Source organism: Bos indicus, chromosome 21, assembly GCF_029378745.1.
Source record: "Bos indicus isolate NIAB-ARS_2022 breed Sahiwal x Tharparkar chromosome 21, NIAB-ARS_B.indTharparkar_mat_pri_1.0, whole genome shotgun sequence".
Taxonomy (NCBI): Eukaryota; Metazoa; Chordata; class Mammalia; order Artiodactyla; family Bovidae; genus Bos; species Bos indicus.
The window spans coordinates 57,747,215-57,775,185 of NC_091780.1; the positions used below are offsets into that span (position 1 = coordinate 57,747,215).

The 27,971-nt window shown below is 57.8% G+C and overlaps 1 protein-coding gene across 2 annotated transcripts in view; it reads right to left on the reverse strand.

The window, feature by feature from the left end:
• Positions 1–2,742: 2,742 nt before the first annotated feature.
• The window catches only part of ITPK1 (inositol-tetrakisphosphate 1-kinase), a 157,620-nt gene continuing 132,391 nt past the window's right edge, over positions 2,743–27,971 (reverse strand). The window contains exons 6-12 of one of the 2 annotated variants that reach the window (XM_070775582.1): positions 24,679–24,777; positions 24,346–24,386; positions 20,420–20,585; positions 16,123–16,248; positions 14,820–14,887; positions 9,678–9,840; positions 2,743–4,866 (exon numbers count right to left, since the gene is read on the reverse strand). In XM_070775582.1, coding sequence (XP_070631683.1) covers positions 4,508–4,866; positions 9,678–9,840; positions 14,820–14,887; positions 16,123–16,248; positions 20,420–20,585; positions 24,346–24,386; positions 24,679–24,777 — 1,022 coding nt within the window. In that variant the 3' untranslated portion in view covers positions 2,743–4,507. The remainder of the gene's footprint in view (positions 4,867–9,677; positions 9,841–14,819; positions 14,888–16,122; positions 16,249–20,419; positions 20,586–24,345; positions 24,387–24,678; positions 24,778–27,971) is intronic. The other variant, XM_070775583.1, reaches the window with a different exon arrangement.

Sequence of the window (27,971 nt, forward strand, 5' to 3'; positions counted from 1 at the left end):
TTCCCAAAGAGAAAGCCTGCTGCAGAGAACTGGGATCCACACCGGAAGCCTAGGTGGGTTCGGCTGTGGGAAGGATACAGTCCCTTCCAAGTCACCAGACTGTGGACAACTGGATGTAGAGCGAAAATGTGACCATTTCCGGAAAAGGCCCCAGGTGGCCTGGATGGGACCTGGTGGTGGGAACCAGAAGGAAGAGGGCCTGGTGCTTCCACGTCAACAGGCAGCTCTCCAGTGAACCGCGTGTTGGGGGAGGGCCATTCCGAGGCAGGGGCACCGAGCCTGTATCGCGGAAGGTATGACTGACGGGAGAACCACCTGTCTGGAGGCCTCTGTTGCAGCATCTCAGACTCAGGCTCTGGCCTGGGTAGGACTATGCCTGCAGCTCAGGGCGTGGCCAGGCTCCCCGAGGGCGTGGCCAGGCTCCCTGAGGAGGCAGAAGCCCAGAACCTTCAAGACTGGATGTGCTCCTCTGTCTCGTGGTAAACCTTACGTGCAGGGGGTGTTTTCCTTCAGGACACTCTGCTCAGGGTCTGCGGAGCATGCGGGCCCTGAGCCATGACCCAGGAAGGGAGAGGAGCTATGGGGGGTCCCAATGGGTGAAGGGTCAGTTTCTAGGGGAAGAAGAGAGGGCAGATGCAAACCCCAGGGACATCAGACGAGCCATTCAGTGGGTTCTCTGTGGACAATGTGATTCCCTGAGCCAAGGCCCAGTGCCCACCCCCCCCAACAAGGACAATGCATACAGTCTCCCTTGGTCTCAGAGGGGCCGCCTGGCAGACAACAGCTGCTCTTCCCAGCTGGCTTGAAAACTACAGCTTCCTGCCAGGATCCTTCAATCTGCCATAAACCGTATTTGGCAGTCCTCTGGATAGAGAAGAATCCTTTCTCAAGGTTGTTTTCTCCCTCACTGATGGGATTAACTTAAACAATGCCCCCACATAACTCCTCGGGAGACAAACCTAGACAGCATATTAAAAAGAAGAGACATTACTTTGCCAACAGAGGTCTGTATAGTCAAAGCTATGGTTTTTCCAGTAGTTATGTATGGACGTGAGAGTTGGACCATAAAGAAGGCTGACGCTGAAGGACTGATGCTTTTGAACTGTGGTGTTGGAGAAGACTCTTGAGAGTCCCATGGACTGCAAGATAAAACCAGTCAATCCTAAAGGAGATCAGTCCTGAATATTCATTGGAAGGACTGATGCTGAAGCTAAAGCTCCAATACCTTGGCCACCTGATGTGAAGAACTAACTCCTTGGAAAAGACCCTGGTGCTGGAAAAGATTGAAAGCAGGAGGAGAAAGGGATGACAGAGGATGAGATGGTTGGATGGCATTACTGATTCGATGGACATGAGAGTTTGAGCAAACTCCGGGAGATGGTGAAGAACAGGTAACCCTGGCGTGCTGCAGTCCATGGGATCGCAAAGAGTTGGACACGACTGAGCGACTGAACAACAAACTCCTCGGGAACTCGAGCTGTGTCTGCCTCCTGCAGGTGATGCTGGGGGACCTCTCGCCCAACCCTACTCAGCCCCCCTACCCCGCCTCCTTCCGCAAACTCAAGACACCTTCATGCCAATGGAAACTCCTGCCCTCAGGCTCTTTTAGGGAAGACAGACATTCTTGGGGAGGACAGACATCCAGGACCCACACTCAGTCGGGGCTTGAGTGCGTGTCAAACCACATTACGCTATAACCTGCAAGCAGAACTCGGCCTGTGGCCAGCGCTCCAGGCTGCCCAGGGCAGAGACCTTGCAAGCGACCCTCTGAACCTACCCGAGGCCTCAGGCAAAACATGGTCCTGCGCTTGCTCCTGGAGCCCTTTGAGTCAAGAGGGCCTTCAGCAGCCCCAGCTACGGACCACACCCAGAGAGATCCCACAGGGCCAAGGCCCCAACAAGCCCACCGACTAGCAAACAGAAGCTGGGGAAGGACAGTCCCAACACCCCTGCCCCCACCCCCAGTTTACCAGCAGGTGTGTGCGCTCACCAGAGCAGTCTCTCCCCACGGGCCCTTGAAGGTTCTGAGACTGATCGGAGGCGGCAGCACAAGCCCTGGCGAAGAAGAGGCTGCAAAGGCAGAGAGCATTCCCGGGGGTCTGTATTCCCCTGACAGGAAGCCCCAGGGCCAGGGACACTGAGGCTTGGGGGAAGCCAACTTCATGGCGTGTGTCCTGGGACCCAGTCAGTGTGCATCTGGTGATGCTGAAGCAGGGGGAGCGTCGCTTGGGGAGGCCTCATTGCGGCCCACGGCCCCTCTCCTAGTCTATGCTCCCTGACGCAGCTCCCTTCACCCCTGCAGAGTCAGCTACTCTTTGTTGGACGGGGTTCACCAGCTGGGGAGAGGCCCGCACACGCTCTCGAGTGGACCGGTCCCTTCCCCACTGCTGTGCGGCTCCTGGGCCTTTATGAAGTCGATCCCCATCCTTGGTTCCACCCTTGGGAAAGGCAGTCACCTTGCTGGCCACCCGCATCAAGGCTGGTGAAAAGCGCCACGTCACTGGAAAAGCTCCTCAATACCTGGGCCCTGGATGCTAACATGTGAGACGCTGCGGGGGAGGCATCACTTAATCTGGACAGGACATGACCAGGGGCCCCACCAGGCACGGGGGGTCACCCTGCACTCCTGACCTGTCCTCAGGCGATCGGGACTGGAATTTTATTCCAAAAGGTAAAGTTGTTTTATTAAAAGACGGCAGGAGGACAGAAATGTTCAGCAATGTTTTGTAAACACGTGTGAAATGCAGTTTGATTTCAGTAGTTTATTTTGGAGACAAAGCAGTGCAAGAGGCCGGCCACGCTTCCTGCTTCCCCCGGAGCTCGGGGGCCAGACGAGGAAAGGCGACGTACAGACATTATAATTGGGGTTCAACACTCAAGTCGTGTAAACACGGATGTCGGCGGGCCCTTGGTTTCTAGGACAAGCCGGCCAGTTCTGAGGGCAGCGCCCCTCACCCCAGCCCTTCCTCTCCCAGAGGCAGGCGACCCCCACCTCCCCGCTGGCCAGGCCTGAAGGTGCCTCCGAATGCCCAGCGCAGCAGCTTCTTCTGTGGCGCCCTCCCTGGACCTCGCAGGACGGCCCCGAGGCCTGTTCCCCTCCCTCCGAGTGCCTGATATCTGAAGACACGTGCTCATGCTTCAGGGGGGTCTGCTGTTTCCTGCCGGGTGGTCACACTGGCAGAGGGCTGACCAAGCCCCTCACTGGCCCCCTGGGGCCGCCTGCCCACCTGGACTGTGGAACTGGACTTATTAGCCAGTGGTTGGTTGGTCTGCTGCCCTCAGGGGCGGGGGGGCTCGGACGGGAAAAGCAGGTAATGTTTTCTCACCTTTGGGGCTGCAGCCTGCTCACACCTGGCTGGCTCAGTGCTTGGGGTGGGCAGTGAACACGGGAGGGGTGTGGATCAGGCCTTCTGGGCAGGCGTGGAGCAGCCGCAGCCTCATCCGGCCTGGGAAGAGGGCCCCCACCGATCGCCTGGATGCCAAGGGGAGGCTCATCTGGGTGGGCTTCACAGAGGGACAGGCTGCATCACAGGGGTAGGGCGTTGAGCCTGCCCTTGACTTCTCTGGTCGTGAGTGCCCAGCGACTCTTGGAATGATTTGCCCAAAGTCACAGCACAAATCCTTGGCATAGGCAGGATCAGCCCAGAGGCTCTCGGCTGGGCAGCCTTCTCCCAGGTCCGGGGAGCGGCGGCCCTGGTCAGGGACGGGCGGACCCTTTGCATGGCGGCACAGGACATGTGTTGACAGGCCCAGTGGACTCCGGGGAGCGGGACGTGGAGAGAGGCAGCCAGCCCGGGGCTGCAGCCTTCCCGGAGAAGCGTCCTCCTCCTTGCCTTTCATGAGCGGCAGCAGGTGGATCCCAGCTCAGACCCGCTGCATGGACTTCCCCAAGGAAAGGGAAGCTGAGGCCTCTGGCTTCCTCGGGGTCATGCTTTTGGGAGGGGCAGCTGCACACCTGGTGGGGCTTGAGGCCATGAGTAAGAGCAACGGGCTGGGCCGGGGTGCAGGGGCCAGGAGGGAAGAGACTGGGAACTGTTTACTCTCTGCTCAGCCACCAACAACCTGACCCGGGACAGCCTGCTCCAAGGTCCCCGAGGCCTGGCCCACAGCAGCCATTGAGAAAGACAGACGTGGGCGTACCCAGGCACTCACACACACATACACAGACACAACCACACACACGCACGCCCCACCTCACATTCAGACCTAGTGTTGAAAACACAGCATGTGTAAACTCGGTGAAGACATCTGCACAGCAGGAACCAGGAGGGATCGTCCCTTTGCCGCAAGGCTGGACCACTTGGGGTTCCTTTCCATCCCCACCCCCACCCCTCATTTAGATCATGACATCAGAAAATCAGGTTAAAAATTAAGAAAAAAAGAAGTAGAAGAAGAAGAATCAGATCGTTGGGAATCCTTAGTAGTAGCGTCACCGTCGTCGGGAGCTGCTCGCCCAGCGGCCGCGCTCTGCGGCCCGCGCCGTCTCTCTGGGTCCCGGGCTCCGAGGCTACTGGGAGGAGGCCTTAGTGGCCAGCGAGGCCACGCAGTGCTGCTGGAAGCTGGGCGACACGCCGGCGGTACAGCCGAGTCTCTGGTGCGGCAGCTTGGCAGTGCTGCCGGCGCCCACGCCACCCATGTCGGCCTCGGGCGTCCAGGGCGGCTCCTGGCCCATCATGCTGCTGCAGCAGCCGGGGCTGGCGCTGCACGTCCGCTCGGCCGCCAGGCCGCCCGCCTGCTCCGCCAGGAGCCTGCTGTGCTTCAGTGGGGCCACATCCCCAGCGCCCGCCACGCCCGAGCTCTGGCCCTGCAGCACGCTGGCGATGTGGTTCAGGAGGTCGGTGAAGAACTCGCTTACACCCTCGTAGCCTGCGGATGGGAGAGACAGACAGCAGGCTTAGCCAGGTGGGTGGGGGTGGGAGGTGCGCTCAGGGGCTCCTGGGACCTGGGGTGGGGTTGAGGGGAGCTGGTGGAGCACACCAGCCTAGACCCCAAGTGTGTGTGGCCCCAAGGGCCAATCCTTGAATTCTGGCTGCACCCGTGGGGTCTGAGCATCTATAGAGAGGAGGCTGATGAGAAAGTGCCCTGCATCCTGTCCCTCTAGGGCACAGCTTCAGGGTCTCATTTGATTACCCTCCCCACGTGGTTTGGTGGGCTTCCCAGACGGTGCACATGGTCAAGAATCCAAGTGCCAAAGCAGGAGACAGAAGACATGTGAGTTCGACCCCTGGGTTGGGAAGATCCCCTGGAGAAGGAAATGGCCACCCATTCCGGTATTGTTGCCTGGGAAATCCCATGGACAGAGGAGCCTGGTGGGCTATAGTCCACAGGGTCGCAAAAGAGTCAGACGCGACTGAGTGACGGAGCACATGTGGTCTGATGCCCTTATGTGGGGATGTGGCGTGGCTGGGGGCAGGACCGAAGGCCCACTCCTCCAGGTCTGAATCATAAACACCTCTTGTGTCCATGTGATCTGGCGCCTGCTTCCTTGTGTGTAAACTGAGGATTCAAGTTTGGGGGCTCCTATGGGCAGGGCCAAAAGGAGCTGGAACATGAGTGAGACCTGATCAACAGCAGCTGCTCCTGGAACTGAGTCTGTTCCACCTCCCCTCCCCCAAGCACCTGCAAGGAGGCCCCCAGTGCTGCATCCTGACCCGCAAAGCCGAGGGACAGAGACTGGGCAGCCCGGACAAGGTCATCACATGGACGCCGCTTCCCTCACAAGCGGGCCTGGGTCTCCTGAACAGAAACTACCAGGGGCCTGCATTTCCCATCCCAGACTCGACTGTGATTGTCAGCAAACAGTCCTCGGAGCCTCCCACCAAGCAAGTTTCAGATCTAGGGCGAGGATTTTGCTGACTTTTGAAAACGGTTTCAAAAGAAATTCAACAAGGGGTGCGTGCCCACCCCCCGCCTGCCCGAATCAATTCACAGGGATGAGAACCAGGCACACAGCTGCAAGAACAATGATCAGGACAGGAAGTACGTCCCCAAAAGGCACGGTGTGCCTGCATCGGGAGGGGCCGCAGGGACCACCCCCTGGATGTGACCCCGTCGCTCACAGCAGGCCCAGTGCTGAGAGGCACTGACCCCTCCCTTGCATGGCCTCCGGGATGGTCTTCACGGCCATCAGTACAAGCAGTGGGGGGAATGAAGGTTCAGACATGGGCAGGTGCACTATCGTGTACAGAAAAGGCTGCCCAGGGGCCAGTCGGATGGGGCTGCCTCATTGTCCATGCTCTTATGTGTTCAGCAAACAGTGCTGTGATTTTGAGGGAACCCGAGGCTGAGAGGGACAAGCGGAGGTGCCCAGAGTAAAAACAAGAGTGGGCAAGATAGCTGGCATGCACCATACTTGCCCTGCTCGACATGTTCTCACTTAATCATCACAACCCTCTGTCCCCATTTTACAGATGAGTAAGTGGAGGCACAGAGTTAAGTGACCAGCCCCAAACACCCAAGAGCCATCAGCAGGTGGATACGTGTCCACTGGAGGGCGAGTGGGGTGACTGTCCACGGCTGGGGTCCATCCAGGCTAAGTGCTGCTCCTGGCTACGTGCTTCGCAATCCTTCCTTGTGGCATCCTGGGAGGGGTGCATCCCGGGGAGTGGGGCCCGAGGGTTGGCCCCATTCTACAGATGGGGATATTCACTGGAGGGACTGATGCTGAAGCTGAAGCTCCAGTACTTTGCCACCTGATGCGAAGAGCCAACTCACTAGAAAAGACCCTGATGCTGGGAAAGATTGAAGGCAGGAGGAGAAGGGCACGACAAAGGATGAGGTGGTTGGATGGCATCAGCGACCTGATGGATGTGACTTTGAGCAAGCTCCGGGAGTTAGTGATGGACAGGGAAGCCTGGTGTGCTACAACCCGTGGGGTCGCAAAGAGTTGGACACGACTGAGGACTGAACAAGAACATTAGACGACACGTGGCACTGAGATCTGCAGGCCCTTTGGTGCCATCTGTGCCTTGAACACGCATGGTGCTGGGTGCCCCACCCTAGCACTGGGGGCGTCCTTGGCCCTGGGGTGGGGGTAAACAGCAGGGCAGCCCGTAGCCCCTCAGGGGCCATCAGCAGATGTGCTGCTGGGTTTCCAGGGTTGGGATGCAAGCAGGGAGGAGAGCTGAGACCCGCTAGGGAACATCAGCTGTTCCCTCAGCAACAGCTCGGCCATCCCCAGAAGAGGCCTGGCCCACGGCCCCATGCAGCCTGGGGAGGGTGGCTGAGGCATGAAGAGCTCTGTGGGGCTGAGTGCTGTGCACACATCATCTCCCCTGCAAGGAGGGGAGTGTTCTTCCCACTGCACACGAGCGAACACTGAGGCTGCCCGGGCAGGAGGCTCATCTCGTCAGGGAGCAGAGCCAGGATTTGAAACCACGACTCAAGTGGAGAAGCACGAAGCCTCAGGTCAGGCACCCAGGCCCAGCCCCGCCACTGGGACGTGACCTTGGACGTGTCGCCCAGCCCCCTGGCTCCATGCATGTCAGTAAATGGAGATCCCAACAGTCCTCTGCACATTGTGTGGCTGTGAGGATGAGATAAGGCGCTGGGGACAAAGGTCCCCAGGCAGGCTGGGCACCAAAGGTAGACACGACTGTCCAGCCTGCAGGCTGGCTGGCAGGGGTGCTGCAGGACACCCACAGTCTGAGGCACAGGGTGAACCAACCAGGACCAACGGGCACCCCAGATCCAGGCTCACAAATGGAGCAGGGAGAGAGCCAGGCCCCAGGCAGCCATCTCCTGGACACCGCCTCCCCTGGGGCCCTGGGCTGCACGCCCTCCCCGGAGCCTTCCTCCGTGTGGGCCAGGCGCCCTTCCATAGTCTCTGGGGGCTCAGCCTTGTCACTCAGGCCTGGCCTGCTGGCGGCGGGGCTTGCTCATGGCTTCCTGTCCCTGCCGGTTCACTGTCACTGTCCTTCTGACTCGCACAGGTCCTGGCGGGGTGGGCAGACTCAGCATTCGGCACAGACCCACAGCTCAGTGGTTTGTGAGTTCTTCTCTGTCCCTCCTTCTAGAACCTCCATCCCAACAGCCCGGTGCTGCCCCGCCTTGCCCCCCGAGTCCGTTAACCCGGCGACCTTTTTGCCTTCATCCCCTCCATCTCCTCCCTGTTTAGATCCTCTGATTTGTTATAATTGTTCCCCCGACGCAGCCGCAGTTCCCTTGTGCTCTCTCATTCCAGCACCCGCATTCATCAAAAACCTACCTCTCCATCCAGGCTGCCCCCAGGGTGACTACAGAAAAACAGGCCACTGTCCCACAGGATCTCAACTTCTATTCACAAACACAGCCCTCAGATGGCCGCCCCATCTTGCTCGGAGTGAATGGCCATGTGCTGGGCTCCCCTCTGACCTCTCTGCTGCACAGGAAGCCTCGGGCCACAGGACCCCTCCAAGGCCCTTGCATGGCTCCCTGCCAGCCCTGCCCCCACGCCTGCTTCCCAGAGGAGCCCCTGTCCTCCGAGGGCAGGACCCCAGCCGCCGTGCGCACGCCGCCCCAGTGTCTGCAGCAGCTGGGACATGCAGCGGGCTTCAGATAAACCGCGTGGCTGAGGGAGCCAGGGGCCTCCTCCGAGCCCGGGCTTCCCTGGCTGTGAACTGCAGTGCTGGCTGGGCTCGGCCTGCGTGCCCTCTGTGCAGGGGACACACGTCAAGCACCCAGTCTGGTGGCCCGTGAGTGTTCCCCAAGCACGGGGGCTCCCAGCCCCTGCAAACCCCAGGGGAGCAGTCCCCTCCAGCAAGCCAGACTCTCACACTCAGGAATGGCTTCCTGCCTTCTTAAGAGTCCACTGAGCAGGGCTGCTGCTCTACCTCCAGGGCGGGTGCTTGACAGAGGTGACAGCCGAGGCCTCGAGACGGGGACGACCACTGAGAAGTAACTGCCCGGGCTGCTCCAGGCTGGGGGGTGCCAAATGTCACTCTGTCCCTGACCTGCTGTGAGGACAGGGAGTCGCCCAGCCTCAGCACACATCTCTGTGAAGGAGACCAGCCCAGGACCACCCCTTGCCCCACAGTCATCACTGAGGCTAACGGTCCCACTGAGGGGTCTCTGTGATGACTCCTATGGAGCCATCGCTGAGTGGGGATCTGAGGGGTGCTGGGCAGAGCCTAGTCATGCCAGCAGGCCCAGAGGGCCTGGCATGTGCTTCCCGCCTCAGGGCTGCAGCAGACAGCGTGGAGCAGGCCCCCCAGCCGGCGGGATCTGAGCGTGTCCCCTACACGGTGGCTCAGGGTGGGGAAGGAGCAAGGCCTTGCCACCACCCTGCAGTGTGACCTGGGACAATTTCTCCCTCCCTCCCTTTGTGGAAACTGGGCTTTGTATTCCCTCCAGAATCCTCTCAGCTCTTTAAGGAAATCTACAAGGGCCCAAGAGGTCAGCTGAGATTTGGCCAAGAAAGGCTACTGCTGATGGCACAGGGTCAGGAGAGTGTAGTCGCTCAGTCGTGTCCGACACTTTGGGTCGGGAGAAGCGAGGTAAAGGGCACGGGTTGAGGAGCGGGCCCACTGTGAGCGCTGTAAACCCACTGGCAGGTGGGCGAAGGCTTAGCGGGCGCTGCTCTGACCCCAGGCACCAGACAGTGAGGGATGGGGTCGGTCAGGCCGGCTCTCCTGCCCCACCACCCACCCACGGCCACCAGTCTCCAGGCGAGTGAAGGCAGCCCCCGCCCCGCCGCTCACCGGGGAAGGCGTTGATGTCGATGACGGCATGCTGCCCCGTCTGGTTGTTGATGATGATGTCGATCCCAAAGAGAGACACGCCCAGCGCCTGCCGCAGGGCCCGCGACAGCTCCCGGATGACCTCGTCGCTTGGCCGCTCGAACACACCCTCGATCTTGTCCAGCTGCCAACACACATACACCACACACACACACGGGAGTCAGACCTCGGGCAGGGAGACGCGACACTACCCCATAGAGACCCCCACTGCGGTGCCACGAGGCTGAGTCTTATTTCCAGGCAAGAGGCAGGACAGACCCACTAGAATCAGCCCAAGGATGGCCATTTCCAAGTCCTGCCATGGGCTGGGCAGGCACTGGGGCGGGTATGGCATCTGTGACCCCTAATCCTCATGCCCACCAGGTAGGTGAGCATCATTACCAGCATTTTACACAGAGAGGAGCTGACGCTCAGGGTCAGGGCTGATTCACGGCCACACAGCTTAGGGTTGCATTTGGACCCAGGTATTTAGCCTGTAAAAGCCGTGGGCTTCCCAGGTGGCACTAGTGGTAAAGAACCCGCCTGCCAGTGTAGGAGACAGGAGAGACACGTGTTCGATCCCTGGGTCGGGAAGATCCCCTGGAAGAGGGCATGGTAACCAACTCCAGTATTCTTGCCTGGAGAATCCCCATGGACAGAGGAGCCTGGCAGGCTATGGTTCATGGGGTTGCAAAGAGTCAGACACAACTGAAGTGACTTGGCACACACTCATTGAGCCTGTAAAAGACAAGGTTCTTAGCAGAAAGGAAGGAGACGGAGAGTCTGCTGTGACCCCAGGAAGACTCTGTGGTTCAGGACACCTAAGAGCTGCACCTTGAAGAGGGGAACACTGCAGTGGCTGGGCCAAGGGACCCAGACGAGAGCACAGTGGAAGCAGAGGTGAGAGGCAACCATCCACGGAAGATTGCTGGGAGCGGCTGGAGAAGTCGGGGAGGACATGGGCAGTGGGGGAAGTTTTTGTTAGCATCAGAGCACTGGCCCATCATTGGCAGAGCCTCAAGGCTGTGAGGCGGTGGGTTCCACGGACCAGCCTTCATTTACTGGCTGGTACTGGATGGGGGGAGGTTTGGACACAGGGCTCCTGGGTGGGACTCGTCATTCTCCCCTTCCAGACAAGTTGCTAACCTTGGTGTTTCCACTCTAACTCCCCATGCTCAGCAAGCTTCCCCAGAGTCTACTCGGCCACTCCTGCCCAGCTCCTGGGTCTGAGCTCAGCTTTTGGCGACACAGGGCTGGGGGGCTGGCTCCAGGACCCTACCGTGACACCACTCACATTCTGCTCTAATCACAGCTGGCCTGGGACAGACAAGTCTTCATGGGCTCAAGCTTGGCCCCTGGAAGGGAGCAGCACATCACCCTGGGAAGGACTGAGGCAGATGGCTCTGGATTTGAATCCGGACTGTGACTTCCTAGCTCTGTGGTCTTAGAGAGAAGTACTTGGCCTCTCTGCACCTCAGTCTGCTCATCTGCCAATCAGGGCCATCGAGGCCTCCACCCCAGACAGCTGGGAGGAGTCACAAGGTCGTTTAAGCAGTGGGGACAGCACAGGTCTGGCTGCAGGAGCTGCCTCACCTGCATTTAAGCCACAGATGGCAGCATGTCACCCCTAAGTCAGCCAGAATAGGGCTCATACATGGTACTCAGTAGATACCAGAGTCCTAAGGCTGCTGGGATGGGGTCAGATGGGAAGCACAGGAGCTGATCCACCAGAAATAAAAAAAAGAAGCTGGGTCAAAAAGTTAAACGGAGAATTATCACGTGGCCCAGCAGTTCCACCCCAGATGTGTAATTTGTATGCCAATATTCACAGCTACATTATTCACAACAGGCAAAAGGCAGAAACAACCCGAATGTCCATCAACAGATGACTGGATAAACAGAATGGGTTACCCAGACTGTTCTGCCACCCTTTGCTACAATGTGGAGGAACCTTGAAAATATTAGGCCAGGTGAAAAAAGCCAGATGCAATAGGTCACCTACTGTATGATCCCCTTAAAATGAAAAGTCCAGAAGAGGTAAATCCATGGAGACGAAAAGCAGATTAGTGGTTGTCAGGGGCCAGGAGGAGGCGGGGATGAGGAGGGATGCTCAGTGGGTACGGGGTTCTCTTTTGGGTGATGAAAATGCCTGAAATGAAAATGGTCTCTGGAACTAGGCAGAGGTGGTGGTTGTACAACACTGTGAATGTACTTAATACCGCTGAATTGTCCATGCTAAAATAACTAATCAGAGAGAACTTTCCTGGCGGTCCAGTGGTTAAGACTCCATGCTCCCAATTTCAGGGGGCCCAGGTTTGATCCCTTGTCAGGGAACTAGATCCCACATGCTGCAATGAAGATCTGATATGGCCAAGTAAATAAATATTAAAAAAACCCACAAACAATTGTATGTTATATGACTTTCACCTGGATTTAAAAAAAAAGAAGTGAGGCTGGGTCAGCCAGGCAGGGACAGAGCCTGGGCAGCACCCACGGGACACGTGGCCCTCACCCCTGGCACAGGAAGCCGAGTGGCTGATGGGGAGCTTCCAGACATGCGCAGGGCAGGGAGCCCACCTCTGGGCACTGTGATGCTCTACCATGAGAGAGGTCTGCTCCGGCTCTGCAGGCAGGGCCCCCCTGCCCATGGCCCCAGTGCCTTGGTGTCCCACCCTGGGGAGCCACGTTCAAGGCGGCAGCATCAGCCTGGCTGTGATGGACACTTGCCCGCTTGGCACCTGCTGAGCCCACCCCATGCCTGCCTCCCGCTCACGCTCAGCAGTGTGGGCTCAGCAGCTCGGCCACTGGTCCTGGGGATGCCCAGCACTGCCCAGTCTCAGCCACGTGCCCTGAGCTGTAATGGGCCCTCTTGGGCCCTGCCGGGTCCTGCTTTCTCGCCTCGGTAAATGCAATACTAAAAACACTGCCGCCAAGGGACTGTGGTGAGGATCCACAAAGCTCCCAAGTCAGGCCCGCGGCACAGGCCGGGCAGCAAGGAGACCCATGGCTGCCGCTCCATCACAAAAGCCTCGTGACCCGCTGTTTATAAAAGCGCGTTCTCAGCTCAGCGAAGGGACCTCAGACATCCTTCTGCAGCCCTCTGCCTGTCTGCAACGAGGAGGCGACGGAGGTGCTGAGGTGAACCCCTGCGCCCCCGTCACCCACACTGACTGAGCCTGACATGGTGTGGGGCGCTTTCATCCAGGGACTCCCTGAGTCCCAGGAACATTCTAGGGGCAGGGTGGGGAAACTGAGGCTCAGAGAGACGACTCGACTCTCCACACAGCTGGAAGGCTGTGGAGCTTCTGACTCCAGGCCATTTCATTCAGTGTCACACTCAACTGGTGCCTGGTACTGGTGTGGGGGCCACCCTCAGGGCGTCCGGCCAGGGAGGGAGGCAGGGCTCCCTGCACCTGCACGAGGCCACAAAGGGGGCTGGAGGGACCCCAGCGGACGGGAGGATGCTAAAGGCTCGTCTGGACACCCGTACCTGGGGATGCACGTGTCTGGGCAGGAGGGCCCACCATCCCGAATGGAAAAGAGACAGCCGACTGCATTTCCCTTTCCTCGTTTATGTGTTACCAGCCCTGGAGGACCCCTGCACAGCAGTCACGAGCTGAGGGGAAGGGAGAGATGACAGCAGGCCTGGGAGGTGGAGAGAAGGCCTTGCGATGTCTCCAGGCCGACCTTTCCCACGTTGCAGATGGAGACACGGGCTGAGTCACAGGTGGGTGATAACCTCGGAAGGCGACTTTGCTTCCAGCCCTCATGGTGACCCTCTGGCCTCTGTTAACAGCCCAGTGGTGACGAGGGCCGCACTGTGCCGGGGGGGGCAGCAGGGACAGCTTCTCCATAAGGCTGTGGAATGCTGACCCCCTCTGAGAGTCACTGGCCGAACAAGGTCTGGGAGCCTCGCAGGGAGGACGCCCTGAGGTTTCTGAGCTTTCATGAGACCAGAACATTCTCTCGCACAGAACACCTATCTCAATCTTACAATGTGCACACCAGGCGCCGAGGGGTTCTCTTTAGAATCTGGTTGTTCTCCAAGCGTCCCTGAGCACAGAACTTGTTCCCGGGTTATATCTATCAACGTCCCGAGGGAGGCTGGTGCTCACTCCAGGTCCCTGCTGTGCCTGTGCTCCGGTGAACCCTCGGCACACAGCCGGCTCCTCAAAGGAACCAGGAACAAATGAGAAATGGGACCGGCGGCCTAGGTCAGGGACAGTGGGTCATGGGCAACACAGGCCCTAGCCTGGAACGGAGGGGAATGAGGCCCAGAGGCAGGGGTCCGCTGTGGAGGGGACATGGGCAAACCCTCCCAGAACGGCCAGGAGGGCCGTGGCGTATGGGAGCTAGAGACCAGGCAGAGGGCTCGGTTCAGAGGCAGTGGCGGCAGAGGCCACCGGCTCTGGGGACATGGAGGAACAGCAGGGCATGGTGCAGTGTTGATTTCTAACGGCTCGACAAGTGCCAGGGAGGTAAGAAACCTTGAATTCCTGCAAGACCCAGCTTTGAAATCAGACTAATCTGGGGTCAGCTCTCATCTCTGTCCCTGCATGAGGAGCCCTATGGGTTTAGACAAGTTATTTAACCTGGTTGAGCGTAGCTCTCCCCTCGGGAAAGCAGGGACGTCTGTCCACCCCTGCAAGGCTGTTTCGGGCCAGAGGATGGAGCCTGATGCCCAGCGCCATTGACTGAACAGCAGCCCCGAGCCCACTCCCCACCGTGAGCCACCCTGGCAGCTGCAGAAGTACACAGCAGGAGCTCAACAAGCACTTACTGGACTCATACGGACAAGGAAAGAACAAAGGAAAACTGAGGTGCTGCTGTCTCTTGCCTCTTTTCTTTTTATCAGGAAAAGGCAGCTTAGAAAGCAGGTCTTCAAATTCCTCACAATTGGGGGATTTCCTCACGTGGGAGAAGTTAGACAACTTCCACCTGAGTGACTGAGTGGCGAGCGGGCATGGCTGTGATGGCTGTTGCCACGGAGGCGCAAAGCAAGCAAGGAAGAGGGGCGTCTCTGGAACCCCCCGGGGTCCCCGGCCTGGCGGGGAAGGTCCTGCCACCCTGCCCCGCTGGAGAGCCAACGTCACCCCACCCCCAGGCTCGGCGGGAAGGACATACCGCGGTCAGGACCGACGAGGACTCTGGCTTCGACACGTTGTGGCTGTTGAAGAAGATGGACTCGCGGTCTGAAAAGCAAAGACGGGAAGGAGCCAGAGTTAGAAGCTCGAGGCAGACAGCGACTCCACCACCTGACACCAGGGGGCAGCACCACCCCGGCCACAGGCCGTGATGCCTTAGGGCTCAGGGTCCAGCAGCAGCCACCCGGGCCCCCTCCCACCCCGAAGAGACAGGACACCACGGAGCGACACACGCCGAGTCAGGGCTCCTGTTTCCACTTTTCTTCCCATATAAAAATGAATGGCTTGATGAGCCCACCTCCCCCCCACTCTCATCTTACAGTACCATACCTGGTTTTCCCTGATACCTAGGCCCCCTCCCCAGAGTGTGTCCAGCGTATCTTACGGACATGGCGCCAGAAAGGGGGGCTGAGTGAGAAAGGGGAAATGCTGCATATGGGAACATCAAAGGCCCAGAGTAAAGAGGTCGACTGATGCCACTTAATCCAGCATCCCCAACCCCTCCTGGTTCTGCCCATGGAATGCCTTTTCAGGCACATTTAGGCTGCCACAGGGCACATGAATGTTTAAAACACAAAAGCTTCTGCTGTTTCCCAGTTATTTAGGGGAAAAAATAGGAAATCAGAACTTGGGCTTTTGTAGGATCCATCCAAGAAAGCATAGAGAATAATTTCTGCCTGGCTTTGGAAATGGGCACAGCCTCCTGAAGTACCCTCCACATGTTCCTGCACCATCTCTCCCAGCTCCCACTGCCCCTGGAGCCCCCTCAGTCCCATGGAGAGGCAGATTAATAATCTCAATCCCAAGATTATTAGAGTGATGAGCAGTAGGTTTGTTCATTCATGCCCTGCAGAGTAAAGGCACGTCAGTTGGTCAGAAACATGCTCTCCAGCACTTGGAAGTGTGCAAATGCACGGATCACAAAACCAGGAGCCTCAGGGTTGAGAGCTCTGGTGAAGACCATCATCACACTAGGACCCCACCCCACCTCACCCCGAGAAGGACACAGGCCACAAGTCCCCACGTGGCCCCGGCAGCCTCTGCTTTGGTCCTTCTGGGTGAGGCGTTGTGGGTCCCGTTCCCCCAGGACACATTGCTCAGCCCTGAGACCCAGGACAGGAACGGCTCCACTGGGCGCCGCTGTGTGCCGGGGGGCTGAACTGCGGGGGCACCTGCTCTGGCTGCCAACGCCCCCCCGCCAGCTCCAGGGTTACAGCGCCGCAACAATCATGCATGAGGAAGTGATTCGGGCGGAGGCCAAGCAGGCAGGCGCTGAGATGTACCTGGCATCTTTCCCGCTAGCGGGGCACGCAGGCCCCTTGCCGCCCCGGTGTGCCCGACAGTCCTCCTACCGCTCCGACCAGAGCCAGTCCAGACGGGGGGCACGAGAGACGGTCCTGGGGAGGAGCCTGGGGAAAATAAACACCCTGCAGGACTTGCGCCAAGCAGCCCACTGACCTCTACTCTTGAGCGCCGACAAGCAAGAAGACTGATACTTTGGGGGTAGCAAGCCCCATGGGCCAGAGGTCAGAGCAGGGCTTGAGCAGTTGGGGTGGGCCTTCCAGACTCTGCAGGTACTGCCCACCTTCTCAGCCTGTAGCCCAGCCTAGCCCCGCTGAGCTCAGGGCACCTCCCACCCACCCAGTGGGACCCAAGGGCAATGGCCAGAGTAGCAGAGTAGGCCTGGGGAGAGAAAGGCCCCCCAGAACAAGTGGACACAGCCAGTTCAGGGAGGCTTGGAAGCCACAGAGAACAACGTGGATGCTTGGCTATGCAAGGAAGGGAAAGAACTGGGTGCTCAGAGGGGTGTACCCAGCGCCCACTGAACTGGACAGACCACGTCACCCGGCAGCTTCTTGGGGCAAGATCCAAAGCGTGGACCATTTCAAAGGGGACTTGTTTCTCCTCCTGGCTAACTCTGACCTGGGGGCTCCAGCCAGAGGACTGTTCAGCAGGGCGATGGGAGCTGCCCTTGGCTCAGAACCCTCCCCACATGCAGCTTGAGCAGGCCCAGGTGGAGAGGGAGCAGCTTCTAGCCATTTGGTGATCCAGGAAGATTGTGGAAGCCGAGATAGGTCAGGCAGGATTGCAGCATCCCCTGGCACCAGCTTCTTGGGCAGCTTCAAGATCCCCTGCTGATAAACCTGGCCGGGCCCTTGCACCTTGATCACAGGAGCACCCTGCACGGGGGGAGCTCGTCCCTTCTCTGTTCCCGGGCTAGTCCTGCGACACATGGAGCCCAGTGAAGAACCACCATGAATGCCCACAGGAGAAGGGAGACAATAAGAGGAATATGGGTTTTTGTGCCCAATTTACAGATGAGGAAAACAGGTTCAAAAGAGGAAGAGTAGGGCACACGTTTAGCCCCCAAATATCCCTGCGACTCCGTGGTGCAGCTGTGAGCTGCGGCCACAGCTTCTTAGCTTCATCTGCTTCATCTTCACATGTCTCCTTGGGGCAGGGGCGGGCAGCGTGTCACGGGGCTACAGACAGTGGTCCACGTCTCCTCCCAGACCTCTGGCCCTGGCTGCCCTGCTTGAGTGGCCCCCTCATCCAGCGGTGTCCCAGGACCCCCCGCTTCCTCCGGGGCCCCTCATCTGTGCACAGTTCATCCTTTCATGACTTCTTCCCCGTGGAGTTTCTCCCACTAGAATCTGGGCAGGACACCTGGCTGACTATCCAGTCCCCTGCTGGATCCTAGCTCCGGCACAGGGCTGGGCACGTGGAAGGTTCAAGGAGATACAGCCTCTGTTACACCTGCAGGGCTCTTGATGGTGAGATCACCAGATCTGGCCCCGCCAGCTGCGACTATAAATAGAGGTTTATTGGAACGCAGCCCCGCCCATTCACTTACAAGTTGTCTACAGGGACTCTGCAACATTAGTGATGACAGAGCTAGAAATACTTCTTCTGGACTTTTCCAGCACAAAAGCCTGCTGACCCCTGCCCTACGTGGTCATTGGTATCATTCCTTTATGTACAAACCCCTACGGGAAAAAAGGCCCAGGATGCAGAGACAACAGGGGAAAGAAAAGGAAAAGTTTCTCCCACTGTGCTGGGGGGCGGGGACAGAGGCAGGGGGAGGCGTCACAGAGAAACACGGCCAGGGGTTGGCACAGGCCAGCTTCAACCCTCTCCATAAAAACGTGACATCGGTTCCAGCCAAGGCAGCTGCAAGACTCTGGCTGTTAAGACACACCTGACTTCAGAGGTGCTGACAGATGCGAACCAAAAGGCCACCTGAAAACCGAAAGAACACAGCAGCTGTGGAGGGAGAGGTGGTGTCCTCATAATCACCGCAGGTCAAAAGAATCCCACTCAAGGAGCCCCAACCTCCCTGCGTGGACGGGGAGCCTGGAGGGCCTGCCATGCAGGACAGCAGGGACCAGAGAGATGGGAGGGGGCTGGAAACAGCCAGAGGCTCAAAGCCCCCTGCTCAACTGGTCCAGCTTAAAGGGCCACTCTCACTCTGTGATTTTCATCTGTTAAGAGCACACGTGTGCAAAGGACAAACCCCAGGCCAGCTGGATGGCCTGATGCCCTGAAGACGGTGGCCACAGAATCAGCTTTGGGGATGGAGGGATAGATACACAGAAAGTCACTCAGCTTCCCTGAGCATAATAAACACTCCTCCATTAGCCCTGTGTTTCTCCACTGATCTGGTCCCGGTCAACACATTTGGGCTTTCCCGGGGGCTCAGCGGTAAAGAACCAGCCTGCAATGCAGAAGTCACAGGAGACACAGGTTCGATCCCTGGGTCGGGAAGATTCCCTGGAGAGGGAAATGGCAACCCACTACAGTATTCTTGCCTGGGAAATCCCATGGATGGAGAAGCCTGGCTACAGTCCATAGGGTTGCAAAGAGTTGCATGCGACTGAGCACGCAGCCTGCATATTACGGTAAACTGGCAACCCAGAATGGCCACAAGAAGACACAGATGTGGAGCCCTCATCCTGAGACAGGACTCAGAATCCACACCCTGCTACTGGCGGTTCTCAGACAGAAACTAGCCAGCCCTTAGCAACCAGGGGAAAGGAGGGGACAATTATTGTGTGGAAAGGAAGGAAACCAGGTGGTATGTTTCTTTAAGAGATGGAGTGATTTAGGGTAAAATAAGAAGAAAGGAAAACAATTGCATAAGGTAAACTTATTCTTCCCTTAATATATTTGCTGTAGATTTAAACACATTCTTAAAAACCAGGAAACAATATAAAGAGGATTAAAAAATATTGGCCTTATCCTGCCCACAACTGCTAAGAATGTTTCTTGTTAATATACAGTCACATATAGAAAGACCCTTCCCGACATTGGTCCCCCACCCCCAGTCATTCCATCACCCCAGTGGGTGGAAGTAGGGACTGGTATGTGGAGGCCCTAAAAGCCCCGCCTGGCAGGGAGAGCCGCCTGCACTCAGAAGGTCAGGGGAGAGAGACACACGCTTCCAAAGTGTCTGCTCTCTGGGTTGTGTTAACGGGAAGAATGGCTGAGAGAGGACGGGAACAGCTGGACTTGGTCCAAGAGGAGTGGCTTGCAGCCACGAGGAGCGGACGGTGAGAGGCAGTCCCGGGCAGAGGGATTTTAGACGGACACATCTGTCTGCTCAGCAGCCCGGCACCGCGCCTGCTGACGGCGGGTTTCCCGCGCAGAGAGAAGCACACAGCAAGTGAGAGCAAATCAGGCCAGGGTGACCCACGTCCTCCGTCCAGGGGATCACCATGCTTACTCCAGAGATGCTGCCCCTGTTCCAAAGGTTCCTAGAACTGGCCTCGAGGAAGCCTCCAGAACCACTGGAGCAGTCTCTTGAGCGGCCACAATACCACCAAATCCTTAAGTGTCAGTTTTTGTGATAGCCCAGGGTCACCTGGAGCTGGTGAGCAGCTGAAGAAAAGCTGAGGGCCTGGAGCCCCTCGGCCTCCCGAGAGGACACCCTCAGATGGGGCAGCTCCCCGCAAAGGCCACCACTGTGTGACAGCTCAGGGACACTTGGGGCCATCATTCACTGGTCCCCAATATGCTCACCAATATGGTCCTCACCCCTGCGTCCACTCCTGACCCGCCCGGGGCCCCACAGCTGGCAAGTCCTGTGCCCCCAGCATAACTCTTAACAGAGCTCGCGCCCACCTCAGGGGCTGCAGAGGCAGCAGGTGACTCAGTGTTTCCCAGTTGGAGAAAGGAGACACGGTAAAGCAGCCAGTGCTCTGGCCCTCAAAACACCAGGGGCCCCTCCCTTCCTGGCTGCCCTGAAGAGCCCAGTCCAGCGTGTTCTTGGTGAGCCTCCTTATCACGAGGGGCCCCGGGAAGCGGCCTGGGTGCAGAAAGCTTTCAAGTTCTTCCCCGAGCTTAAGGTAGCTGAGGCGCATGGAGCCCCTTCGACGGACCTGGCTGGGACAGGGGTTTCCCACTCATGCTCCAAGACCTCTTCACCTACTGGACACAACTCTGCCAACCTTCAGATCACTTCTCCTCCCTCCAGAAATAACCCGGGGCAACCAGGGTCAGTGCCAAAGGACAGGCGGCTGGTGCCGTGTCCCAGCCGCGCTCCTGAGCGCAGGGATCCCGGACAGTGTGAGGCCCGCTTACCTGACGTGCCCGCGGAGAAGTTCTTCAGCGAGGGCCGCTGGACCACGGTGTAGGACTCGCCAACCACAAACACCTTGTACAGGACAGCATTGTGGTTGATGAAATTCTGGACCACGCAGGGCGGCTGGATGGCGCTCAGGCCCTCCTGGTTGAACACGATGGCCATCTGGGGAGACAGGGGGCCAAGGGCTTGGTCAGAGTCTACCGCCTCCTCGGCCTTATCACCGTCCAGAGCATCACCACCAAGGGCCATCCCAGCCCGGTGGCACGAGGCCTCCCCAGGAAGAGTCTCAAGCCAGAGTGAGTGGGATGGGCTTCGAGCAGAACACCTGGGCATCCATCCACTCCTGCTGTGGGGGATTTGGAAATCCTGCATCGTCAGGCCTGCCATGTAAGGTTGAGCTGGCTGTGCACTGCACAATCCCACTACTCACAATGTATCCATGGAACGGGCCCCCCGGGCTGTGTACTACTCACCCCTCTACAAAGACTTTGGCGGTGGGAGATGGGGCACCGAGGGGGTGGGGGCAAGAAGCGGAGGACAAGGGATCAGGGGTTGGGAGGCCTTGGGTTCAGGCCTGTACAATGACAACGGCTGCCTCTTGAGAACTCATGACATGCCTGGCCCGGCTATGATCACCTTACCTGAGTCACCGGGTGTCATCCTCACATCCTGCCCCGAGGTGGGCACGGGCATCATGCCCCTTTTACAGATGAGGAAACTGAGGCCCTGAGGCACTTAGAGGCTGCTGGCAAGTGACAGAGCCCAGGAAGGGATGGGGTCCAGCAGCCCCCAGCCCCGCACACGATGCACACGAGTGCTTAAGGAATGGGAACATTCCACTCCCGGGTCCTGACTCCTCTGGGCACAAAGGCCTCCAACAGGAGGATCTGGCAGGGGACAGAGGTCAAGGTGGGTGGGGGTCGGGGGGGTGACTGGACAAAACCTCCCTGTGTTGGGCTGAGGCTGGGTCTGCCCAGGGTCCACCAGAGCCAGCAGCCAGTGCTGGGGCCACGATGAATGTTTCACCCAGTCCTTGGGGCCACAGCAAGGAGCCACCAGCTGCCCAGGGCTACTGCCCAGGGAGGGGATAACAGGGCTGAATAGCTGGCTGCCCACACTAGCTGTTGCCTCTCAACGAACCTTCACAGAGCACCACCCCAACGTGCCTGGCACCCAGCTGGGTGGGGCAGAGGTAGAGATCCAGGCCAGATGGGGAAACACAATGTATGCCTGTATATACCACAGGGAAACAAGTGTGTGTGTGTGTGTGTGTGTGTGTGTGTGCACACACACCACAGTGAACAGCTCCTTAGCCTGCTGATGAAAGTAAGAGAGCCAGACATGAGTTCAAGTCCCATACCTGGCACTTGCTGCATAAGCCCTGTTTAAGCTCCATTTTCATCACCTGTAAAATAGCATCAGGAGCCACCATGGGGTAGCTTTGGGGGTCCTCTGAGCTTTCGGCTCAATTTTTTTTTTTAAGGAGGAGTGGTATTTCACTGTGGAACAAACTCAAGCGCTTACACCAAAACAAGAAATCAAATCATGAACATAAAATAAAAACAGAGCGTCCTGATTTTGGTTGACTGAGCTAGGAACTGAGCGATCAGAAGCAGGGCTCGGCAGGCTGGGGTCCAGGTGAGGACCCCAATCGGAAAGCCCCCTTTCCTGTGTAAAGCTAAACATGAGCACAGAGGTGTCCTCTGTCTTCACTGCACTAAACATCCCCAGGCACCCCTGAGGTGGGATGGAGCCTGGCCCCCCCTGGGCTCATGCCATGGAGGGCGCCCCACCAGAGGGGGCAGTCCTCTGATGCTACCAGCCTCCCAGGAGGCAGGTGGCCTGGAGCACAGAAGCCCCCCTGGGAACCTGCAACACTCCAGACCCCAATCTTGGAGCTCTGTTCTTGATGCCCACCCAGCAGAGGAACCCCCACCCCGCCCCAGAAATAGCACACAGTGGGTTGGGGAGCCCCAGGGATGGGGAAAGGGGAGAAGGGGCCACGGCACACATGTGTACATCTACAAGCCAGACCCGCAGAGCTGGACTGGGGTGAAACACCTTAAGTCAAGCTGACCCCATGGAGTCAAGACTCTCCTGGAGGAAGTAGGTCCCCTCAACCCAGAACCCCTGCCCCTTCTGCCATGACCTAGCAGGCTGCAGGGCAACTGGCCACACCTTTTCAGTCACTTCAGTCACGTGCGACTCTTTTGGACTGTAGCCTGCCAGGCTCCTCTGCCCATGGGATTTTTCAGGCAAGAATACTGGAGTGGGCTGCCATTTCCTCCTCCAGGAGATCTTCCCTAAGCAGGGATCGAACTCCTGTCTCCTGCATGGCAGGCAGATTCTTTACTACTGAGCCACCTGGGAAGCCGCTACAACGTATCAAGTACTCCCTGGCCCGGAGCCCACCGCAGCACAGCAGCAGGGGCAACTCCCTTACCCATCACATCGCCAGTTACAAGGGCAGGACAGAAACTCAGAGAGGCTGGGTCATCTGCCCAAAGTCACACAGCTGGCAGTGCACACAGCCAGACCTGGTCCCCGGCGGGAGGGACTCTAAAGCTGTTGTGTCAACAGCAGAAGCAGTTCCCTCCCAGCAGGCTGACCTGCTCTGCGTTTGAATGGTCTACTCACACTAATGACTGCAATTGCCCTTCTGTCCTGAAAAACCCCAAGGCACTGACCAACAGAGGAATTGTTCGGCGGTGTAACGGGTCAGGTGGAAGGTTGGGGGTCCGGTGCTGGCGAGGGGACTGTGGGTTCCAGGGCCATGGTCTGGCTGCTCTGAAGCCTTCCTGTCCCCCCACCCCCGGGTCTGGCCCAGGAGCAGGTCCCAGGCACGGAGCCCAGGCAGGCCCAGACAGGGAGGCTCCACGAGGGCTCCAGACCTCAGGAGACAGCCGACCTCAGGCGCAGGCGGGGATTTCCTGCCCCCACCTTCCTGCCCACAAGCAAAGGGACCCCTCGGCTTCGTCACAGCATACAGCACACCACGCGGACGCGTCTGTTTAGAGACGTTTCCCCATAGATACACGCCAGGGACAAAGACACTACCTAAATCTACAGGGCGCCGCTGCCGGGTTTGTCCATGTTTCGTCATAAGGTCATGGGGGAGCATTTCTGATGGTGGGGCTGCCCAGGACAGGCTCTCCCATAGGGCCTATCAGGAGGATCAAACCTCTACTGCCCAGGGCGTCCTCCTACACGCCTCACAAAGGGGTCCCCAGGCTGGGCTGTGCCCCTGGAGGCAACGTCCCAGTCGTGATTCCCCAAGACGGTGAAAGACACAGCCGAGACCCTGCTTGGCCACCAGCTCCTCTTCCCCCAGAAGGCCTCCTCCGCCCGGCCTCCCACACCACACCCGCTGGCGCTCTCTGCCTCCGGGACCCCGTCTTCTCCCCTGGGGCAGGACTCTCATCTCAAGCATCTTTCCCTCAGCACCCAAGGTGAACGGCCACTGGGTGAGTAGAAGAATGAACGTGCCGGGGAGGATCGCGTGCACAGCAGGTCGGGTGCCCCTTCCTCCTCACACCCCCTTCCCCAATTCAGCAGGACCTGCAGACTTGGGGGCAGTGACGGGATCTTTTCGGGGGTGGGGGGCAGGCCTGTGTCCGGCCCAGAGCAGGAAGTGACTGACACTGACGCGCCAGAGGAAGGTCAGATGGTGGTGTGGCTTGCATGGGCTCAAAGGGGGCAGGCACGCCCATCCCAGCCTTGGGGACAGGAGAGGACCAAGGTGCAGGTGGAGTCGGGGTACTGGGCCTCCAGCAGGTGCGGTGGGATCCAGCAGCAGGGCTGTCAGGCTCCCAGAGAGACTCTGTGAGCTAAAAGGAGCAGGGTGGAGCGGGGAAGGCAGGGGCAGAGAAGCCAGGAGGCTGGAGAGGGACGAGGCTATCAAGTCGTCAGCTCCTCCACTCACCTCGTGAGAGTTGGTGCCATGAGCCACTCTGGTTTTGCAAACTGTGGGTGGGGGAAAGAAAAACAGGAGTTAGCAAGGTTACTCACCTACAAAGCCCAGCCTGGCAGATACAGAGAGAAACTCTCAAAACCTCCTGCAGCCCCTGGGGTGGGGAGGGGGCTAGTGGGGAGCTGAGGAGACAGGCTGACTCCACCAGGGCCAGCGTCTGCCCTCAGGGGCGCTAGATGGTCACCACCAGGCCAGGCCCTTACCACCCAGGGACCCAGGGACCGGGGCCGTGCCCTCCACAGGCGGCCAAGGCCTCCCTTCACCCCCAGGAGTTCAGGTGCTCACTGAATGGGAAGGCCAGGCCATTCTCCTCCAGGAGTCTCATGGTGTCATCCCCGCACAGGCTCGTGAGCTCCATGAAGGGTGGCGAGCAGATCCTGTCATCTGGGGACAGAGGAGAAGCCCGCGTCAGCACTGCCTGCTCCACGGGGCCCCTCAGCACCGCTGCCCGCCCCATCCAGCAGCCCACACCCCGAAGTCACCCGTGGGCGTGCAGACACACACGCGCACACGTGCCCCGGGAACGAGGGCACAGTCATTAACTACTGTCAACAGCATTCCCGTAAGGATGAGACCGACACATGATAACAGCAAAGCCTGAAGATCAAAGCAAAGTGAAAACCAGACTGACTCAACCCCGCCTCTTCAGCCCGCACTTGGGCTTGTGAGCACGCACGCACAGCGCTTGACAACAGGATGCTGTTTTGTGACTCGAATTTGCACTCCATCAACTATGAACACTTTCCGGGGGCAGTGAAGACGCCCCTCCATACGCGGTACTGGCTTAATGATCATCCGAGGATGACGCCAGCCCTTCAGCTCTTAGCCTGAGGCCCGCACTGCTGAAGGCTTTGCATACATCACGTCTGAAGTCTGCAAATAATCCTATGGGGGTGGGGGCAGAGGAGACGCTGAGGCGGGGGAGGGATTAAAGAGGGGCTCGCTGTCACACAGGGACCCCTCTCCTGGAGCCTCTCGTGCCTAACAGAGGGGCTTCTGCCACCGCCGTCACATGGATGGGCCACAGACAAGCACACACTCCCGACCTCCGCTGGCTGCCAGACTCCAGCCCCGCCCAGCCCCCACCCAGATCCCCCGCCTCTGCTTTCGCAACTCCTCAGGCTCAGGGGGCTGCCCACCTTCTCTGCACACACACCCAGTGGGTTCCTGGCATGTTCAGTTTTCTGGAAAGCTCTGGAAGCTGGGTGTGCTCTGCTTGTCAGGACGATCCTAGAGCCAGGCACCAAGTGAAGGCAGGAAAAACCATCCGTGGGGAAATAAAGTGCATTCTGAATCTCTCTGTGGATTGCTAAACTGCACCACTGGCTTGTTATTACTACTTTGTCTACCTCCATCCCCAATCAGGGCACCAGCTCCTCAGGAGGTAAGACCACCCTGTATTTCTGGGCACAGGGGCCGGGAAAGGCTGAGCGTTAGTGGGATGGGGGGTGACCCCCCCACACACACACCCACAAACTTGGAAACCAAACCAAAAGCAAACAATAAAGCAGCTTGTCTCCAACAGCTTCTAGCTACTTGGCTGGCCAGGAGGTCAGTACATTAAAACATTAAAACCAAGGTAAGATCCAGCTTCACATATCTCATAAAAAGCAAGTGCCAAGAATTACACAGGGTATATTAAAAGTGCTTTCATTTCCCTCCTTGCCCCCCACCAGCAAAGTCCAAAGTCCAAACAGGCGCAGAGTGATGGCAGATTCTGGGGTGGGCAGAGTTTCTCGGGGACCCAGGGGAGGGAGGAGCCCTGGCAGACAGCTAGGCGGGCCCTCTGCTTGGAGCACTCACAGACAAAGGCTGAAACAGAGGCAGTCCTTGCCCAAGGTCACTGGACAGTCACCTCCAGGGTAGGACAAGGAGCCGGGCTCACATGGCAGGTCAGGAAGAGAGAAGCCAGGAAAATCAGAGCATCGAGGGAGGGAGAGGGTGGGGTGTCCTGGCTCTCAGCTCTAAGCCATTATCTAAATGGGGCCCCGTTTCTGCATCCCCTGCCCAGAGTCAGAGCCAGGGTGGAAACACTGGTGAGGGGCTAGCAGGCCAGGGAGGGAGGCAGTGATCTCTGCAAAGGCTCCCTGCTGTATACCCTCCAGCCAGGCCCTAACGGGGTGTGAGACTCCAGGCCAAACAAACTAAAGGATGTGGCAGCAGGTCGGCTTGAGGCAGCACCCACCTGGTCTGGCAGGGGACCCATCCTGGCCCCAGCCCTCCCACGGGAAGGCTCAGAGATCCCTGGAGGCAAACAGACGGCCTCCTGTTAAGAGCTTCCAGACTTTTTGGAGCAGGTGAATCTTTTACCACTTGTTGTTTAGTCACTAAGTCATGTATAACTCTGCAACCCCATGGACTACAGCACGCCAGGCTTTCCTGTCCATCACCATCTCCCAGAGCTTGCTCAAACTCATGTCCATTGAGTCAGGGATGCCATCTAACCATCTCATCCTCTCTCGCCCCCTTCTCCTCTTGCCCTCAATCTTTCCCAGCATCAGGATCTTTTCCAATGAATCAGCTTGTTGCATCAGGTGGCCAAAGTATTGGAGCTTCAGCATCAGTCCTTCCAATGAACAGTCAGGGCTGACTTCCTTTAGAATGGACTAGTTTGATCTCCTTACTGTCCAAAGGACTCTCAAGAGTCTTCTCCAGCACCACAGTTCAAAAGCATCAATTCTTCAGCACTCAGCCTCCTTTATGGTCCAAATTTCACATCCATACATGACTACTGGAAAAACCATAGCTTTGACAATACGGACCTTTGTCGGCAAAGTGATGTCTTTGCCGACTTCTGCTTTTTAGTACACTGTCTAGGCTTTTATTATAGATTCGCCTTCAATGCCCTCCCCACCCCAGGCCATCAAAGCTTTCCACCTAATGTCATGGCTAACAGCCAACAGTCAAGAAACCCCACTTGTTAACGTGCCAAACACTGTTCCATGTAGTCTGCAAAACAATCATTTACCTTCATGAGAGCCCATAAGGAGGTGCTGTCACCCCCATTTTACAGATACGGGAAATGAGGCACAGAGGGGTGAAGTTCCCTGTCCAGGGTCACACAGTGAGTAAGGGGTACGGTTGGGGGCTCACCCCCGGGCAGCTGGATCCCAAGTTCAGGCTACTGACCACGGCCTCCCTAGCAGAAAAGTGCCTGCTCCTATTAACAGAATAAAAGGACAAAACTCACACAATCCTATCAAGAGATGTAGCAAAAGCATTTCAGCTAAAACTATAAAACACTTGGAAGAACACACAGGTGTAGGTCTTTATGACCCTGGATTAGACATGGTTTCTTAGACACCAGAACCACAAGCAACCAAAGTAAAAATAGACATATTTGACGTCAAAATTTAAAACTTCTGTGCTTCGAAGGACATTATCAAGAAAAGACAACCCAAAGAATGGCGGAAAATATTTGCAAATCATGTATCTGGCAAGAGTCTAGTATCCAAAATACATGAAAAACTATTAACAACCAAACAATAAAAAAGACCAGTGACCCAAGTTAAAAATGGGCCAAGGGCCCAAAATGGACAGTTCTCAAAATAAAGACACAGAAATGGCCAGTAAATACA